At 43.0% G+C, this 19,422-nt stretch overlaps 2 protein-coding genes and 1 long non-coding RNA gene across 3 annotated transcripts; 1 reads left to right on the plus strand and 2 right to left on the minus strand.

Moving 5' to 3' along the window:
- Positions 1–1,319: 1,319 nt before the first annotated feature.
- LOC136006016 (uncharacterized) lies at positions 1,320–8,173 on the minus strand. Its single transcript, XM_065663938.1, has 7 exons — positions 8,143–8,173; positions 7,873–8,043; positions 7,228–7,305; positions 7,022–7,135; positions 5,866–6,069; positions 4,192–4,283; positions 1,320–1,709 (listed from the first exon to the last, which is right to left on the minus strand). Exons 1-7 carry the CDS (start codon positions 8,171–8,173, stop codon positions 1,320–1,322), a joined length of 1,080 nt encoding a protein of 359 aa, XP_065520010.1.
- Positions 8,174–11,429: 3,256 nt separating this feature from the next.
- On the plus strand, positions 11,430–19,108 carry LOC136009722 (uncharacterized). Its single transcript, XR_010610633.1, has 2 exons — positions 11,430–11,517; positions 18,844–19,108. It is a non-coding gene; the product is annotated as an uncharacterized LOC136009722 (long non-coding RNA).
- LOC136007460 (uncharacterized protein C12orf50 homolog) lies at positions 11,597–17,798 on the minus strand. The gene is made up of 8 exons (XM_065665343.1): positions 17,534–17,798; positions 16,740–16,910; positions 16,285–16,290; positions 15,344–15,421; positions 15,108–15,251; positions 14,651–14,770; positions 14,265–14,465; positions 11,597–11,715 (listed from the first exon to the last, which is right to left on the minus strand). The coding sequence occupies exons 1-8, from the start codon at positions 17,796–17,798 to the stop codon at positions 11,597–11,599; spliced, it is 1,104 nt and encodes a 367-aa protein (XP_065521415.1).
- Positions 19,109–19,422: the final 314 nt, after the last annotated feature.

A 19,422-nucleotide genomic window follows, 5' to 3' on the forward strand; every position in this document is an offset into this window, starting at 1 on the left:
CTCCGTCACACTCTAGTGTGCAAAGGAGACGGTACCTTCTACAGGCTTGCTGAGTGGACGAAAGCAACTGCTAGCCAGTAGAGAATGTTGAGCAAAGGTTCCATAGTCTGTGTTCCATAGAATGTTTCGCGGTTGTCAACGGCTCCTCCAGTTGGTGACATCAGCATGATGGTTCCATGTGGCCTGTCCAGCTTGAGCATCTTTCTTGATCTCGTTTCATCAAAGTATAGAAAATCAGACCATCTCAAAGAGTCTCCTATTCTCCCACCCCATATTTCTCTCACATATACTGAAACAAACCCATCTTGTGGTACTTAAATAATACCCAACTTCTTCCCATAGAACCTGTGGTATTGGAAACAAATCTTTGAGAACGCAAAGATGAACCTTAGACTTTGACTGGTTTTTAACCCAAGTCCTTGTGCCCCATGTTTCTTACTGCACCTCTTTCTGTGGATTGCTGCTTCCCGCTAGTAGGGTGCTAGGTGTTAACTGCTTACACTGCTGGGTTTCGTTGTTTTTTCTTGTTTCTATGATGTCTAGTGCCACAGCTACAGCAGAAAGAGCAGTGGATGCTTGTGTCCCTAACAAACAGCTCTGACCCCATTCAGGTCCTATGCATCCTCTGAATAAAAAAATCTGTGGGGGACAAGAAGCTGTAGATTTGACATCAGTGACTTGGAGATGAATGCTTCTGTGCACTGTGGGAAGAAAACACGGGAACTTGGTAGTAAAACAGAAATGGAAGCACAGAAAAGAAAAGGAGGTATGACCCCTAGAGGGAAAAATGACATTACTTTGAGAGTAATAAAGATAGAGGTGAAACCAAAGAAATGGGAGGGAGGATACAAGGTAAACTGCAAGAAAGAGAATCAGTGGCTCATAGCAGCATCAGAAGCGCACAAGACCAGTGGTTCCTTGGGAGAAGGAACAACACAAAAAACACAAAGAAAAACAACACAAAACCAAACAGATCAGAAAAACTCCTCAAGAACCCAGCCCAGCAGTGCATGGTGACGAGACGCACAGGACAGATCAGCAGAGCATAGCGGTGCTGCACGTCATTGGTGTGCCAGGGCAGGACTGACTGGGGCACACAGGGGAAGGAGAATTGAGGAAAGCAGATGAGGGCCATGAGTAAGGGGCCATCAGCGGGCAGCGGCAGCCCTCTGGGAAGGCCAGGTCAGCTGTGCCAGGGGCTAACCACACAGAGGCTCTGTACTTGTGCAGCTGCGCCTACATGAGGAACAGAAGCAGGGCTGGTCAGGAAGCACCGATTCCGCACTGGCTTTGTATGGCAAAGACGTGGTAGCTGGGGGCTACAGGGAGAAGCTGCTGGAAGCTTCCCATGTGTCCAACAGGGCCAATGCCAACAAGGAGGAAGGGACTGGTGGGGGGAAGGTGCTGGGAGATTTGACTTTTATTTTTTCATGCGTCTGCTCGCATGCAATTAGCAATAAAGTGAGAGAAGAGGCTGAGTGATGTCTGTCCGTGTCCTTGTGTCGACCCACGAGCCTTTCGTTGTGTGTTCTCCCCTCTGTGCAGCTGAAGAGGGCAGTGAAGGAGCAGCTTTGGCGGGTGCCTGTCATGCAGGCAACCCGGCAGAGACTCAAGGGTTGTAGGCCGAGGCAGAGCGCCTGGGCAAGGACAGGAGGCGGCTGTCCTGAGGGGGAGGTCCCCGCAGCCTGGGGCCTCAGGCCGGCCTCGGCCTCGGCCTCGGGCTCGGGCTCAGCCTCGCGGCCGCCCGGACCCATGTCCCAGCACGGCTGTGGCACCCGGGGCGGCGCTGGCCCGGCGGGAGCTGCCGCTGGGGAAAGCGGAGCTGCCCCAGGCCCGCGGCCGGGCGCGGCGGCGGAGAGCGGCGGAAGCGGTACCGGGCTGCGGGCTGTTGAAAACGGACAACCCCATCCACCCCACCGCGCCCAGAGCCGCTCCGCGCCGCAGATGCCGGCGGGGCGGCAGTAACAGGCTCCGCCTCCCGTGGCGCCCCGCGGGAGCGGCGCAGGCGCAGAGTGGGCTCGGCGCGGGGCTGGCGGCGGGAGAGTGCGGTGATGGTCATGAGGCGTCGGGGAGCGGTGCCGCGGAAGGTGCCGTGTTTGTTCGTGACGGAGGTGAAGGAGGAGCCGTCGGCCAAGCGGGAGCGGCAGGTGGCCGCAGCCTGGCGGGGGGTCTGGGCTTCACGGGACTGGGCGAGCGGCAGGCAGTCGGTGTCCCAGCCCCCGCGGCGGGTCCGGTGCCGGGCCGAGGGGATTGAGGCCGCCAGGTGGCGAGGGGTTTGGCTGCAGGTCTCTGGCGAAATGGACGGTGCGGCATGCAGGTGCTCACGCAGGTGGTGCGTTTGCTTTTTCTAAGTGTCGGGAGCGGTAACGGCAAGGAACGGGGTCACTCCAAGATAATGGTACTGGGAAACTTTCAGGGGACTCAACCGGTATTCTGACTTGCCGAGCTGGAAAAGGCAGTCTACGGACAGACTGGGGAAGCAGGAATTAAGGGGTGGGGGGGAGACGTTTGGCGTGGTGTTGCTTGTCTTCCCGACGCGTGACGATGCCCACTTTCCCTGGAGATGTCTGAACACCTGCCTGCTGTTGGGAAGTGGTGAGTGAGGTTCTTGTTTTGCTTTGCTTGTGTGTGTGGCTTGTACTTTACCTATTAAACTGTTCTCATGTGAACCCATGAGTTTTCTCACTGTTGCCCTTCTGATTTTCTCCCACACGTCAATGGGGGGGTGGGGGTTTTGGGGGGGTGGGCGGGGAGTGAGTGAGTGAGTGAGCAATCTGCTGTGTGGGCTCAGTTGCCTGCTGGGGTTAAACCATGACGCTTCCTCAGTTGGCGTGCCTCCATGAAGAAGAATCCGACACGGGAGTAGATCTCAAACTGGCCCATGCATATTCAAGGATTCTGTATTTTATGCTTATGGCTGCAAACCCGGTTCCTAAAACAAAGTATTTAACAGCAGGATGCTTTTGCCATAGTTCACTGGACTGGCCTGGGTATTGCTTGGAATAAAATGGTGCTATTGGCTTTCAGCTCCAAACTGAGAGCTCCGAATAGCTCATTGGAATGAATTTCCGTTGCCTGTTGTCATAGAGGAAGGCACATCTCCAAATACTGCAGTGCTAGACTGGAAACACTTCTAGTGTATATGCACTACTTGAAGAGCATACAAAAGCAAAATTATCTCTAAATACTAATCAATAATGGGAAAGGCAGAGAGAGTTTGCAAGGAGATTGTCTTTCTTCTTTTGTCTTAGAGCAATTTCCAAGCTGGTATGTCTTTGGGAAACACTGGAGTACTTAGGTTTAGAAATCATGAATAGGATGGATAGGGCTGGGCTTATAGAGTCCAGTTGTCAAGAATAAGAATCTGCATGAGAACAGGGCAGTAACATAGCCATGATGAAGGATTAAAGTTTAATCACTTTTGAAGTGTTACAGTGTACTTACTACATGTTATTTTTGGAGTTTGCATTCTCATCATGTTTAAGAATTCCCCTATCTTTCTGAAAATTAGGTTTTTGTGAATTCAGGATCTCGCTTCATCTCCCTCTTGTCTTCATACCCTTCTCGTCTGTAGTTCACTTCCGTGTCTTTTTGGCGCTGTTGTCAAAATACAAACACAGAACACCTTGTGAATAATTTCCTATGGCAAAACTATATGCTCTTTCAGAAGCGGTTTAAGTAGCAAACTGTCAACACAGGAGACAAGGTCAAGTTGTCATCTGCTTTCTGCTCAGCTGTAAAATCTAGTAATTATAGGGCCTCAGGGCATCCTGTGAATGTTTACTAGCCTCATTCCTTTCATGAATTAGGACCATGGCTGATCAGTGTTTGGCTTTTGGAGATGCTACGTAAGTAGACAAATAGAGACAAACAGACCACACTCAGGCAGTGTCTCTGCTGAGCTTTGTCCAGTGCTACAAGCCAAACCCCCTCCTGTAGTTCCTCACTTTAAAGGCAGGTACAACTTTTGCCTTCAGATCAGTAATACTGTACAAAATTAGGAATTATGGGTTAGTTCTACAGGCCAAATTTCATGTCTGCAAATTGATATAACTCGTAAGTGTTCTTTCACACTGCTCAGCATTGCATAGGATCTTTTCCGGATTTGGTTGGGGAAGTTGTTACTGTGAAATTTTGGTTTCTAGGTGGGGAGAGACCCCAGCTAGGTCAAAATCTCTATCAAGCAGTTACCTGAATGGTTGTTTTAGTCTTGGAGAATGTTTTTGCCTGTGGATTACTCTTCCCCCAGGTTGGTGCATTATAGGATCCTGAAGTGTATTTGTCTGTAGGAAGAGCATAGACATGGTTTCCTCACTTCAGCCACACTTTCTGGGAAGACTCTCTTAGCCTGACAGGTGGATCAGATATTACATTATTTCAAATACTACATTAGCTGAAGCACCCACAAATGCATCAGGTGACTCATGCAATAATGCCGTGGTCGTCCTGAACTTTAACTAAGTGCATGCTTCTCTGCTGAAAATTTTCCCAAAGGCATCATCTTCTTTTAGAAGAAACTAATCCATAATTCAGTCCTCCTGTTTTATCCCTGCTTGTGAACACACTTAGATGCACGGCAATGTTATGTTTAAGTACCCTTATTTTCTCTTAGTTCCAGACTAAGTGGATTAATTCACATTATTTATTCCATACTAATCCTGAAAGTTTCAATTTACACCCAACACTGCAGTATTACCATAGTTTCCTTTTTGTGTCCAAAATCTCCTATTTTTGCCAGGCTCATTCTTTCCTTTGGAACATTTCCGAAGAGATGGCTCAGGAACTGCTGAAAAAAAACCAACCTAGTAACCAAAATGGTAATGGTTATTATGAGAATAATGCTGATCACCTTGTTTTAGACATGCTGTATCCTTTTCTTAACCTGGAAGCTTGATAAGATGTATTCTTCACATTAAGAATACTCTCTCGGCAACTTCTGCACCCATCTGTCCACATTTTATCAAAGCAAGCATTAAAAGCAAAAAGAAAAGCCCCATAACTGTTGGTCCCCAGTACAAAGGAGTGATTTTGGGATTCATTTCCCTTAACGTTATTGATCTTCTCCATATGAAAAAGGTTCCTTTCTTTGGAAATGAACACCTGGAGGCACCTCAAGATGAAGATTCTGCCCATCTTAAGAGAAATGACTATAAGTGGGAAGAGGAAATTACTCTTCATTAAGGCTTATTGAAATTATTTACAGCTAAGAAACCCTGAAATGATGTGCCGTATTCTTTGGAGCTCAGTTAGCAAGCTAAAAATAAAGCTTAAAGACGTAAAATTACACTGATGTTAGAAACAGATGGCCATAAAGACACAAGACTTTGAATCCCAACTGTAACCTCACGTCAAATTTGAGTCATAGCACATTCTGTCAGGAGGACAGGAGTGTATTTCCAAGCTGAAAAATTGTGAAGGAAAATATCATCCTTCGTGAATGTCAAGAAGTATGAATTCAGTGCTCTGTCCACCAGAAATAGTGTGAAAAAGCAGTAACAATATAAATCACAAAAATTTGCAGTTTGAGTAATAGATAAAAGATAGTCTAAAGAGTGGGAATCTGTATATTTGTGCATATCCGCATTCATCCCTCTATGTTGGATAGAGATTTCCTGCTTTGAAGGTGGTTAATTACTGTTCGTGAATATTCTGACTAATTGCAGAGCTTTATAAAGCTTTACATTTCTGTCAGTGAGTACTGCTGCACCCTACTTGTGAAAGTTATTCTGGATCAAATTTGCTCTTACCCATCTTCAGGCACAAATAACTTCATGTTCACCTGCAGGATCACACTTGACTGCAGCACAATACAGGCAGGTATATTAGAAGCATTTTAAAAATCCTTCATTTGAAGCAGGAGCCCACCTGTAGGTCCACTGAACTTGTCTTCTTTGGTGACTGTGACAATCCGATTGACTACATATGCTGATGTTTGGGTTTCTGAATAATAGAAGGAAGTCTTTCTTCCAGATTCTTTCTCATGATAAAAAGAAGAATTATTTTCACCATCCTTACAGTGACCCTTTGGTTGGTAACAGGGTTGTAGTTTGGGTTCTGCAGTGTGGCTTTCTAAAAGGGAAAAAAAAAAATACCCAATACTGTTGTGCTCTCACTGAAAATTTTACATACTGCAGGAGACAGGACACTTCAAGTGTTATTTCATTGATGATACGATGTTCAGCAAAGAGAAGTCAACGCTCAAGTATCCTGTCTCCATATTCCAAAGGATTTGTGATCTGTTTTGGGAGTACTCTCTCTTGGTACTCTTCTTCCTGAACTCTCTCCTCCTTTTTTTGTATCATTAAATTTTATAGGATTTGGATATAAGTTACCTGATAGTTCTTTAGCTGCTCATTCTTAATGTATGATAACTGTGAATTCTGCCTGATTAAATTGATGGTATTTTTAAGGTGCCTGTTATCACAGAACCTAAAGCCTCAGAGAACTTGGTTGAAGAAAAGCTTTGGGGAAACATCTCTGTCCTTTTCTTGGAAGGTACCACTGCATCTCATCATCTAGACACCAGAGGGGTCCAGCAGGGAGCTCAAAACACCTCTGGGAAAGGCGTTTTTTACTGTTCTTTGGCATCCTCATGGTGCAATAAATAGCCCTAGAAGAGTGTAAATAGGGACTCTTGTCCCTATTTACAAGAGAGAGCCTGCTTGAGAAATTGAAACCAGTTCTTAACGTTAGAATGGGTAGAGTACATAAATTGTGATTTTGAAGAACAATTACACAAAGTGATGTTGTGCACCCGAGGAAAGTACTCCTGGGGTTAATATTAAGACCATTTTCACCTTTTCCGTTGACAATTGATGCAGGTAGTCACCACGCATCTGATACCCATACACACAAATAAGAAGAAAAAACTAATTCAATATTTTTATGATATTTGCAAATGCCTTAGGACTGTCCCTGAATTCAAAAAGTGGAGAGGAGGAACAAACTGTGTCATAGTTTCTCCTTGTAATAGTAATTTCAGAAGTGGTACCCATTGTCTGAGGCGATGAAAAGTACTTGCCTTTCTGCAAGTCCCGCTGGGTAGCTTCAAAGGGCAGTAGCTCAGTTTCCTGAGACAGTGACACAGGGTTGGGTGACTGCTGTTGGTCAGGCTGCTGAATCCCGTAAAACTCTCCTGAACATTATCAAGAAGGAAAAATAGCCCAGAGTTCACTGTGTGTGCAGCATGGCTGCTCAGAAAAGAGTGACAACTGCTTTCATACTTACCAGATTTATAGCATATTTCCTTTATTGCTTTTTCCTCTTCGATATCCTCAGCAGTCTTAGGCACCCAGTCAGAAACATCTGTGGGAAATATTTTTAAAAGATTAGGAGATAGCTGGACAGAGACCTTCAACAATTCCTAACAGTCAAATACATAATGAAATTCACTTGGTTAAGTTTTTTGGGTTTTAGTTTTCTTTTTTATTTCCATCCCAATTACAACCTCTGCTTTCAGACTGTGAAATCATTCGTTTAGATTCACTCTTCATGCACGATAACTATGAATACTCTTAAGCCTGTAATGTCATCCCTGAATTTTGAGAACTTGTGAAGAATATTAGATGGCCATCTGAATTGGGGATCACCTTTCGAAGTCTAGTTAATGAGTAAGAGGAATGTGAGTTATACCACTGTTGAAACATACAGCTGGGCATTTCACAGGAGTTAGAAAATGGTGCCTCACTCACATCCGGTGACTACCAGGTCCAATGATTTGGGGATTTCCTGAAACCTATTTCAAGAACATGTGAACCCCTTTTCTACAAATCTAATGCTTATTCTAAGGAATCAGTTGACTGAGAAGTACATTGGAACGGTTTGACAAAACCCATTCTAGTTGCTTGTAAAGGATAGAAAAAACTTGCTTACAGTTCTTCTCATCATCCTCTTCATCATCTTCTTCATCATCCTCTTCATCATTGAGGTTTATAATCAGTGGAGGGTGAATTGGTATTACAATATTCTCTGGACCTGTGAGTGAGCCTCGACACTGGGCTGGAGGCAGAATCCCTTCTTGGTCGCCCTGTGGCAGTGGTGGATCTACAGAAAAGAGCATTAGGTTTCTTTTGTTAAGAGGGACCTGTAATAATCAAATCCAGGTTGAGACCATCTGGTCTAATTTCAAAACCATAATCATACGGATATTGCAGTCATTGCCACCTGTGGTCATTTGCACGTCTTGGACTTCCCTACTCTCACTCGCACAAAGGAGATGGTAGCTTCTTTAGGCTTGTTGAGTTCACATCCCAGTCCAGTTGCTAGGCAGTATAGAATGTTCCACTGCCATGGCTGCCAATGGCTTGTCTAGCTGGTGACGTCAGCATAATGGCCTGTCCAGCTTGAACATCTTCCTTTATCTCGTTTCATCAAAATACTGAAAATCACACGATCTCAAAAGTCTCCCATTCTGCCCTCCCATGTTTCTTTAATGTAAAATGGAACAAATCCATCTTGTGGTGCTTAAATAATACCCAACTTCTTCCTGTTGAACCTGTTTTCTTGAGAGCACAAAGATCAACATTATTATTTGACTGTTTTTTAACCCAAGTCCTTGTGTTCCATGTTTCTTACTCCACTCCTTTTAGTGAATTGAGAAATTACCTGATTCCTGCTAGTAGGTGCTATGTGTTAACTGCTTACACTGCTGGGGATCATTGTTTTTTCTTGCTTCCATGATGTCCAGTGATACAGCAGAAAGAGCAGTGGATGCTCCTGTCCCTAACAAACAGCTCTGATGCCATTTAGGCCCCAGGCTGCCTCTGGACAAAAAATACTGGGTTCAGCAGTAGCAGTCATTTTTCTCCTTCTTAGTAGCTGGTGCAGTGCTGTGTTTTTGACTTTTGGTCTGGGAGCAGCGCTGATAACACCGATGTTTTTAATTCTTGCTAAGTAACGTTTAGTCTCACCGAGGACTTTCTGAGTCTCATGCTCTGTCAGGGAGGAGGGGAAGCCGGGAGGAAGCAGAGACAGGACACCTAACCCAAGCTAGCCAAAGAGGTATTCCATACCACAGCATGTCATGGCCAGGATGTAAAACTGGGGCATTTACCCGAAAGGGCTAGATCACTGCTCGGTCGGGCTGGGTATCAGTCAGCGGGTGGTGAGCGGTTGTGTTCTCTTCCCTTGTTACTTCCCTTGTCATTATTGGTGGTAGCAGTAGTGGTTTGTGTTATACCTTAGTTACTGGCCTGTTCTTATCTCAACCCCTGGGAGTTACATTCTTTCGATTCTCCACTCCCATCCTGCTAGGAGTGGGGTGGGGGGGAAGAGGGGGAGTGGGACAGAGACTGCGTGGTCTGGTTTACAGCTGGGCTTAAACCATGAAAAATACTTAGAGGGGCAGATGAATACTTAGAGGGGTAGACTGACATAGGCTCAATTCCTCAGCAGTGAGTGACATCAGTGACTTGGAGATACCAGCAACAGTGGCATGGCCCCTGGGATAACATGTTTAAGAAAGGAGAAAAAAAAAAAACAACCTAAACCAAAAACCTGCAGAGATGCGCCTGAAGAGAGGGGTTAGAATCTGTGAGTGCAGCAAATCTGCAGACCCCAATTTCAGTGAAGAAGTAGTTGCTGGAGCAGAGATTCCCTTGCACTCCATGGTGAATACCATGGTGAGGCAGGCTCTCCCCCCGCAGCCCATGAAGGACCCCACTCTGGAGCAGGGGATGCCCAAAGGAGGTTGTGACCCCATGGGAAGCCAGCACGGCAGATGTCTGAACACCTGCCTGTTGATGGGAAGTGGTGAGTGATGTCCTTGCTTTGCTTGTGTGTGCAGCTTTTGCGTTCCCCTTGGAATTGTTTTTATGTGAACACAGTTTTCTCACTGTTGCCCTTCTGCTTGCTTTCTTATAAGTCACCAGGGAGCAGCGAATGAGTGACTGAGCAAACTGCTGTGTGGGGCTTAGTTGCCAGCTGGGGTTAAACTGTGGTACTTCCTCAGTTGTTGTTCCTTTATACAGAAGAACCTGACGAGATTAGATCTCAAACTGGCACATGCTGGTTTTTCTTTACAAAGTACAGGCAAGGATACCAGAGAGGGCTGTGACTGCTAGGGTAGAAGCAGGGAGGTTTCTGGAAAATCAATCTGAATGTTTTCTCTGTCCTCTGAAAATTTCCTTTTTCATGAAATCTTCATAGATGCTGCATTTTAAGATTAATGGTGACAAACCTGGTTTCTAAGGTGGGAAGTATTTAACACCAGGATGCTTTTGCCATCTTGCATTGCACTGGCTTGTTTTTAATGGCATAACAGAGGAAGAAGTTTTGTTGGTTTGAGGTGCCGAGTTCTCTGAAAAGAGCTTTGAGGTTGAAGGATGAGGCTAAAGAAGGTACAATACTGTGCTTATCAATTCAATGTGGTCAAAGTTCAGTGTAATTTATATTAAGTGATTACAGTCTTGATACAAGCAAGGGAAATAATGTATATAAAATATGATACCTCTTTACTTCTATTAGGTAAATGTATCGTACATTTAGGATTATAATGAAACTATTGTTAAGCAATTTCCACAATTTCTAATATATTGAAACATTACCGAGAGTACCCTACATCTTACTTTTGAAATTTACAATTTTATGACCGCTTGAACTACAGTAGAGAATTCCCTTATTTCAATTTCGATTGTTCTTGTGAATTCAAGTACTCGTTTCATCTCCCTTCTCTCTTCATATCAGTTTCCTTTTCGGGTCGCTTCCATGTGTTCTTGTCTCTGTTGTTAAAATAGATACACAGAACACAGTTTTGTGCATAATTTCATACAGTAAAATGATACACTCTTTCAGTAATACTATGCAAAATTAGGAATCACTCAGTTCTACAGGCCAAATTTCAGGTCTGCACATCAACACAATTCTTAACTGTTCTTTCAGACTGCTCAGCATTGCATAGGATCTTTTGGGATTTGGTTGGGGAAGTTGTTACTGTGAAATTTTGGTTTCTAGGTGGGGAGAGACCCCAGCTAGGTCAAAATCTCTATCAAGCAGTTACCTGAATGGTTGTTTTAGTCTTGGAGAATGTTTTTGCCTGTGGATTTCTTCTCCTCCAAGTTGGTGCATTATAGGATCCTGAAGTGTATTTGTCTGTAGGAAGAGCATAGACATGGTTTCCTCACTTCAGCCACACTTTCTGGGAAGACTCTCTTAGCCTGACAGGTGAATCAGATATTACATTATTACAAATATTACTTTAGCTGAAGTACCCATGAGTGCATCGGGTGAGTCCTGCAGCACCTCTGAAACAGAAGCTGGGATTAAGTACAGAATCTCTCTCTCTTTAGTTCTCTTTTCAAAGATTTTTTTTGTAATCTTTCAGGCTTTCCGTAAGGCTTACAGGACCTCCCAAGTGAGGCGACTCTGCCACGATTGTTTTGGGCTTTAACCAAGTGCATGTTCCTGTTCCGAAAATCTTCCCAAAGGCATCAGCTGCTTTTAGAGGAAACTAATCCATAATCCAGTATTCCTGTTTTATCCCTGCTTGTGAATGTACTTAGATGCAAGGCAATGTTATGTGTAAGTACCCTTGTTTTCTCTTAGTTCCAGACTGATTGCATTAATTCACATTATTAATTCCATACTAAAACTGAAATTTTCAGTTTACACCCAACACTGCAGTATTACCGTAGATGTCTCTTTGTGTCCAAAATCTCCTATTTTTGCCAGGCTCATTCTTTCCTTTGGAGCATTTCCAAACAGATGGCTCAGGAGCTGCTGAAAAAAAAAAAAACAAAACAGTAGCAAAAATGGTAATTGTTGGTATGAGAAAAATCATATAAACACAGAATCGTATAATCACAGAATGGTTAGAGTTAGAAAGTACCTTAAAGATCATCTAGCTCCTAACCCCTCTGCCACAGGTAGGGTCTCCTCACACTAGGCCATGTCACCCAAGGTTCTGTCCAGCCTGGCCTTGAACTCTGCCAGGAATGGAGCATTTACTACTAATTGGGCAACCTGATCCAGTGCCTCATGACCCTCATAGTAAAGAACCACTTCCTTAAATCTAACCTTAATATTAAAGTTTAAAATTCAGTAGTAAACAACTCATAGTAAAGAACTAGTTCCTTAAATCTAACCTTAGTATTTAAGTTTAAAACCATTGTCCTGTTGCTGCCATCCCTAATGAAAAGCTCCTCCCTGGTATCCTGGTAGGCTCCTGTCTTGGTTTAAGCCCAGCCATCAACCTAGAACTGGCTGGGCCTAAACCACCACAGCCCCCTTCAGATACTGGAAGGCTGCTATGAGGTCTCTGTGAAACCTTCTCTTCTCCAGGCTGAACAGCTGCAGTTTTCTCAGCCTGTCTTCATATGGCTCAAGCCTGATCATGCTTGTGGCCCTCCTCTGGACTTGTTCCAACAATTCCATGTCCTTTTTATGTTGAGAACACCAGAACTGCACACAATACTCCGAGTGGGGTCTCATGAGAACAGAGGGGCAGGATCACCTCCTTTTGATGCAGCCCAGGATACAGTTGGCTTTCTGGGCTGCGAATGCACACTTCCGGCTCATTTTCAACTAATACCCCCCCAAGTCCTTCTCCACAGGGCTGCTCTGAATCACTTCACTGCCCAACCTGTAGCTGTGCCTGGGATTGCCCTGACCCAGCAACCTTGCACTTTGCTATGTTGAACGTAGGTTGGCATTGGCCCACAACTCCCCTTCCTTCCAGCTTAACAACCAAACCACGTAACTTAGCGTCGTTGGCAAACATGGACACTGTCCATGTCGCCAACAAAGATGTTGAACAGGGATCAGTCCTAACACCAACCCCTGAGGGACACCACTTATTACTGGTCTCCAGTTGCATGTTGAGCCATTGACGACAACTCTCTGCGTGCAGCCATCCAGCCAGTTCTTTATCCACCGGGTGGTCCATCCATTAAACGTATGTCTCTCCAGTTTAGAGACAAAGATGTCATGTGGGACAGTGTGGAATGCTTTTTACAAGTCCTGATAGATGACATCAGCTGCTTTGCCCTTATCCATCAGTTCCATAGCCTAGTCATAGAAGGCTATGAAATTGGTCAGGCATGATGTACTCTTGGGGAAGCCATGCTGGCTGTCACCAACCACCCTGCTGTTTTTCATGTGCCTTAGCATGGTTTCCATGAGAATCTGCTGCAAAATCCTTCCAGGCAGAGAGGTGAGACTGAGTGGTCTGTAGTTCCCTGGGTCTTTCATTTCCCCCTTTTTGAAAAATGGGGTTATATTACCCTTTTTCCAGTTGCCAGGAATGATGCTGGCCACCTTGTTTTTAAATGGTCTTGAGGAGATTCCTCTATTGGAAGTGAAGACAGGGAGGCAGCTCAAGATAAGAGATTCAACATGGTTTAAGAGAGGTGACCAAAACTGTCAAGAGAAAATAACTTTTTAATTTAGGATTATTGAAATTATTTACTGCTAGTTTTCTTGATGAAGTGACAGATGAAACAACACAATTTTCCAGAGAATCTCTGGTCAGGAAAAGGAGAAAGGCATAGAAACACCAAATGACGTACTAGATTTTTGAGGCTCTATTAGCAGGTTAAAAATAATGGAAAAGTCATACAGTTATGGTTACATCCAAACCAGATATCCAAGAAAAAGAAGTCTCAGTATCCCACCTGTAGGCTCCTGTCAAATGTGAGACTAATACATACTGTCAAGAGGACAAAGACAATGGAAAATATCATCCTGTATGAATTCAGGAAGAAGGAAATTGTGCTCTGGCCAACAGAAAAAAAAGTGAAAATACAATAATCATAAACATTTACACTGCATTTGAATGAAGAGCAGCTTGAGTAAGACCTAATCCTTTTTTTATTCAAGATGAAAAAAATTCCTGAATAGTGAACATAATTGTAAATCCATCGTACTTAACTGAGAAGTTAAAGGTAACTATTACAAGGTTTAATAAATATTTCAAAAGAATGAAAAAACACATTGTAATGAATATGGATTGGTATATTCATACATATCAGCACATCATTGCATTCGTCCTTCTCTGTTGGGCAGAGAAAAGAATTCCTGCTTTGAAGGTGGTTAACTGCTGTTCATGAATATTCTGTCTGAGTAATTGCAGAGCTTTATAAAACATTACGTTTCTGTCTGTGAGTACTGCTGCAATCTAGTTGTGAAAGTTACGCTACATCAAATTTGCTCTTACTTGTCTTCAGGCATAAATCACATATTCTACCTGCAGGGACACAATCGACCACAGCACAATACAAGCAGGTATATTAGAGGCATTTTAAGAATCCTCCATGTAAGCAGGAACCCACCTCTAGGTCGGCTAAACTTGGGTTCTTGGGTGACTGTGACAGTTCGGTAGACGACATATGCTGATCTTCGTGGTTCTGAAGAATGGAAATAAGTCTTTCTTCCAGGTTCTCTCACATTAGGAAGAGAATCATTTTCACCATCCTTACAGTGACCCTTTGGTTGATAACTGGGTTGTAGTTTGGGTTCTGCAATGTGGCTTTCTAAAAGTGAAAAAACAAACCATACTGTTGTGCTATTACTGAAAATTTGACATACTGCAGGAGACTGGAGGCTGGAGACAAGATTAAGAAAATGTTCATTGTGGATAGCCCAATCCAAATATACACAGTTATGTCATTCATGAGGTAATGTTCAGCCACGAGAAGTTCACACTCAAGTATCTTACCTCCATTTTCAAAGGATCTGCAACCTGTTCTGGAAATATTCTCTTTTGGTACTCTCCTTCCCATACTCTCTCCTTCTCTACTTGTGTTGTTCAGTTCTGGAGGAATTGTGTTGCTGTCACCTGTGAAAGCATCAGAAAGAATGTTTCAGCTGCTGGTGTTTAAGCACTGGGAAGGGCACTGCCACTCGCCTCCTCCCACCTCTGTGAGCTTGTCATGAGTTTAGTGCATGTTATGTTACTAACCACAGGATGATTGATAGCCTATTTCCACCTTTTACCTCTACAATCAATACACATAGTCACTCTGTGTGTGACACTCACAGTATATGTCTATATATATATATATATATATATAGGAAATATGCAGTCTTTGATTGTCCCTGAGTTCAGAGGCCTGGAGAGGAGGAGCAAACTGTGTCATAGTTTCTCCTTGTAAGAGTAATTTCAAAAGTGGTACCCATTGTCTGAGGCGATGAAAAGTACTTGCCTTTCTTCAAGTCCCACTGGGTAGCTTCAAAGGGCAGTAGCTCAGTTTCCTGAGATGGTGACACAGGTTTGGGTGACTGCTGTTGGTCAGGCTGCTGAATCCCGTAAAACTCTCCTGAACATTATCAAGAAGGAAAAATACCCCAAAGTTTACTGTGTGTGCAGCATGGCTGCTCAGGAAAGAGTGATAACTCCTTTCATACTTACCAGATTTATAGCATATTTCCTTTATTGCTCTTTCCTCTTTGATATCCTCAGTAGTCTTAGGCACCCAGTCAGAAACATCTGTGGGAAACATTAAAGTTAGCTAGACAGAGACCTTCAATAATTCTTAACAGTCAAATACCACAATGCATCTTATTTCCATTACATTTTTGGTTTGCCTGTCCATTTTTTTTTTCTTTCTTACTGCAATCCCTGCTTCTGGATAGGAAAATCATTCCTTCAGATGCGGTATTTCCAAGGGCAAAGGAATTGCAGTCATAAGCCTTGTTAAGAAGCTAATGTCTGTTGATTTCAAATTACTAGTACAGTAATTTGTGCAGTGTGCACCTTAGAGCAGGTTGTTCTTTCACTCTGACTCCCCAGGAATGTGTGATTCATCCCTCCCCTGTGGAATTCTCATCTGTAAATGAGGCCACCAAATTGGTCAGGCATGATTTGTCCTTACTGAAGCAACATTGGGCTTGTTTTTTCATGTGCCTTAGCATGGTTTCCAGGAGAATCTGCTCCAGAATCCTGCCATGCACAGAAGTGAGACTGACTGGTCTGCAGTTTCCCAAATTAATGTAAAAATATAGAAAAGAAACACTTTCAAATAAACTGGATAAACTAGTGAAGAGCTTGGGTATGGATTCTTTTTGCTAGGTTTCAGAATAACATTAGGTAACGAGACTGCCTACAGAGTTCAGGAAGTCAGTGGATCCCTATGGATCTGTCATCTCTTAATGAGTGACTGAATGGTTCAACCACCTTTAAAAAACTTTTAAAATATAAGGACCTAAGTATATAAACATACACATTCAGGTAAACTAGGAAAGAGCTTGATACGGATTTTATTTGCTAGATTTCAGAATAATGTTCTGTAATGAGACTGCCTAAGGAGTTGAGGGAATCAGTGGAAGAGATTATATAAGTTGAAGTCACACAATTGTCTTTTGTAAACAAACCTGTGACTTCCATCACCTTCACTGATGAGTGAGTACAGACCTAGTTCAGAAGGTTGTTTCCAGGAAAAGAAGTACCTCCTAAGCCTGTAATGTCATCCCTGAATTATTTGATTCATGGCCATCTGAATTGTGGATCATATCATCTGAATTGGGGATCACATTTTAAATGAGATAATAGTTAATGAGAAAGAGGAATGTGAGTTATACCATTATTGAAACATACAGCTGGGCATTTCACAGGAGTTAGAAAAAGTTTTCTCACTCACATCTGGTGACTACCAGGTCTGACAATTTGGGGGTTTGCTGGAAACTATTTTAGCAACTTGTCAACCACTCTGTAATGCTTATTCTAATGAATCAGTTGATTGTGAAGTACATTGCAAGAGCTGACAAAGACCATTCTACTTGCTTGTAAAGGATAGAAAAAACTTTACAGATCTCTTCATTGTCCTTTACACTGTCCTCTTCATCATCCTCTTCATCATTGACGTTGATGATCAGTGAAGGGTGAATTGGTCTTAAAATATTTTCTGGACTTGTGAGTGATCCTTGACACTGGGCTGGAGGCAGAATCCCTTCTTGGTCACCCTGTGGCAGTGGGGCATCTGCAAAAAAGAGCATTAGATTTCTCTTATTAGGAGGGACCTGGAATATCAAATCCATGTTGACATCAGCAGCTCTAGTTTTGAAACCATTATCATAAGGAATTAAACATGAAATGGAGAGACTGTGCCATTTAGGAAGAATCTTCTGCAGAGGTTGGCAAAAGAGCATTTTCCAACTACAGAAAGTCTTAAAAGTCAGATTAAAATTGACAATATATGGGCAAGTGTGATTAGTAATACCTGGTCTGAAGTGAATCAATGAGTTCAGGGTCCGACCACTGTAAAGGATATGTCGGGTTACCTTTTCTTCAGGAACACAAAGGGTTTGCTTCTGACTAGAAGTCTTCCTGGACTTCTCTCATGACACCTGTCTCCATCTCTGAAGTTAATACCCATGAACAACTCTCTTCTAGTTCTCACTCCTGTTTCTGCTGCATTTCTGATATCCAAAGATTTGTAACACAACAGCAACAAAAATTCCTGCAACAACCCTATTCAAATGCCAGTACAATTCCTTTCCTTGTGTTCCAATTGCAGGGATAGCAGATCATACCAGACTGATTTGCCATGGCAGGTCTCATCTTGACTAATGAACAAACTGTTGAGAAAATATATTTACTCACTGTTAGTAGGTGGCAGGAAAAGTCCATTGATATGACGAGGTTTGCTGTGATGGAAGGCACAGTTGATCCTCACACAGCCTGAGGGTTGTCTTTCCCAGAAACAGGCAATGTTCTTCAACTTCTGCTGCAGGAGAAAAGTTTTCAGATACTGTAAATGAACTAGTAAAAATGGACTTAATGGATTAGTACATGATGTAACTACTGTGCACGTACAAGTAAGACTTGGTGGGAGCGTATTCTGATATTTTAGAACATTTAAAGACATCTTGAATAAAATCTTCTGTACATGCGTGAATCTTACACAATTACTGTCTTACTATTAGAGTACACAGGTCTGTGGGAAAAGGAGAAGTAAGAAACAAGCCCTACAAAGATTCCCAATAAGAAACAAAAACCTAAACACTTGGGAACTTGTAATTCTTGTACAGACCTGTCACACTTGGACTTTAAAATCTGGGAAAAAAATCTTTTTTTTTTCAAGTTCCCATTGGAAGTATCAACTTGGCTGCAAAAAGTCAATTTGTTTTCAAACTAAAACGTGCTTTGAAGGGACTTGCTGTTTTCCATCTGTATTTCCATATCTCTAAATCCACTGAGCAGATGTGAATATCTCCATTTCCATAGCAGGTGCACAGTATCACATCCAAGAGGTTTTCCACAGTTAACAGAGTCTGCGCCCGAGGAAAATTAATTTCTGGATAGTCACACTGGTTTCCCATACCCCTGTGGCTGCCATAAAGGTGACTCTGCTCTTTTAAAAGATTTTGGTTTTAATAAATGGGGGAGATGATGCAGTAGTCCTTGAATAACAGTGTCACAGTGACAAATGTAAACTCAGATTTCTGTCCTGGATACAAACCACATCCCAGCTGAGAGCTATACACACCAGGTGACCTGTTGTTTCTCAGTGAGTTTGTGTGTGAGATTTTAAAGGCAAGAAAGACACACTTTAAAATATCAGAGTATTTGAATGTCAGTTTCACCCAGTTCGAGACATTTAGAGCTGGGTGTAGGAGGCTTTTTTTCACCTGGTGGAATGTAAATATTCTTTTTTGTGGACAAACCCATTTTTAAGGGCTTTGTTTTAAATAACATATTTACAGGAATTCAGGTAATTGCTCAAGGCAGAAATTATAAACATGGACTATTTATTAAGAATCAGTATAATGTTGATTCAGTAAGAAAGTGATGAGTGGTCTATACGCGTGATTTCTAACTGTGTTCTTTGATTGCCTGTGCCCAGTTGAAATTGTATATAGTTTAGATTACCTCTTCTCACCACCTCTGAAAATGATGTATTTGATTTACAGGTGCTGCCGTGACACAGACAGATGCCACAGAAACTTGAAAGTTTACATTATGGCTCTCCCTTTCGACATGGAGATATCAAGAAAATCGAGGATACAAACCACTCTAAAATCTATAGCATTTACCTGTGCATAGGGGGAATGAAAATGGAAATTGAGTTCATTCCCTGCTGTGGCCATCTTCACCTCTTCTACCTGTCCTTCTCTCTCAAGTAGTCTCTGAACACAGACGAAAACATTAAAGCTTTTACATTCTGGCAAACCGTAATCTTATCCTAAAATCAGTATCTTTGTTTCAAAAACTGGACCTTGAGAATATTAGCTCTGCTGGGTTTTTTTGAAACAAAACTCTACAGAGCAGTAGGCTTCAAGGAAGGACGTGGTACCTTCTCCAGGCATCCTGAGCTGAAGAAGGCAGTTGCTGTCCAGTATAGAATGTTCCGTTTCCACAGTTGGCAACGGCTCCTCCAGCTGGTGACATCAGCACAATGGTTCCATGTGGCCTGTCCAGCTTAAACATCATACTTTATCTTGTTGCTTCAGAGTAAAGTATGGAAAATGGGACTGTCTCCCAGAGTCTCC

Source organism: Lathamus discolor, chromosome 1 (assembly GCF_037157495.1).
Source record: "Lathamus discolor isolate bLatDis1 chromosome 1, bLatDis1.hap1, whole genome shotgun sequence".
NCBI lineage: Eukaryota > Metazoa > Chordata > Aves > Psittaciformes > Psittacidae > Lathamus > Lathamus discolor.

Bases quoted from the DNA above. Each gene is read 5' to 3' on its own strand.
- LOC136006016 (XM_065663938.1), bottom strand. From the start codon at position 8,173: ATGACCACAGGTGGCAATGACTGCAATATCC. The intron at 7,306-7,872 runs GTAAGCAAGTTT...TATTTCCCACAG, and splicing joins AGAGGATGATGAGAAGAACT to ATGTTTCTGACTGGGTGCCT. The intron at 6,070-7,021 runs GCAAGTACTTTT...TTTCCCTTTTAG, and splicing joins CCAGCGGGACTTGCAGAAAG to AAAGCCACACTGCAGAACCC.
- LOC136007460 (XM_065665343.1), bottom strand. From the start codon at position 17,798: ATGTCTTTAAATGTTCTAAAATATCAGAATACGCTCCCACCAAGTCTT. The intron at 16,911-17,533 runs GTGAGTAAATAT...TCTTTTTTGCAG, and splicing joins TTTCCTGCCACCTACTAACA to ATGCCCCACTGCCACAGGGT. The intron at 14,466-14,650 runs GTAAGATACTTG...TTTCACTTTTAG, and splicing joins CAGATCCTTTGAAAATGGAG to AAAGCCACATTGCAGAACCC.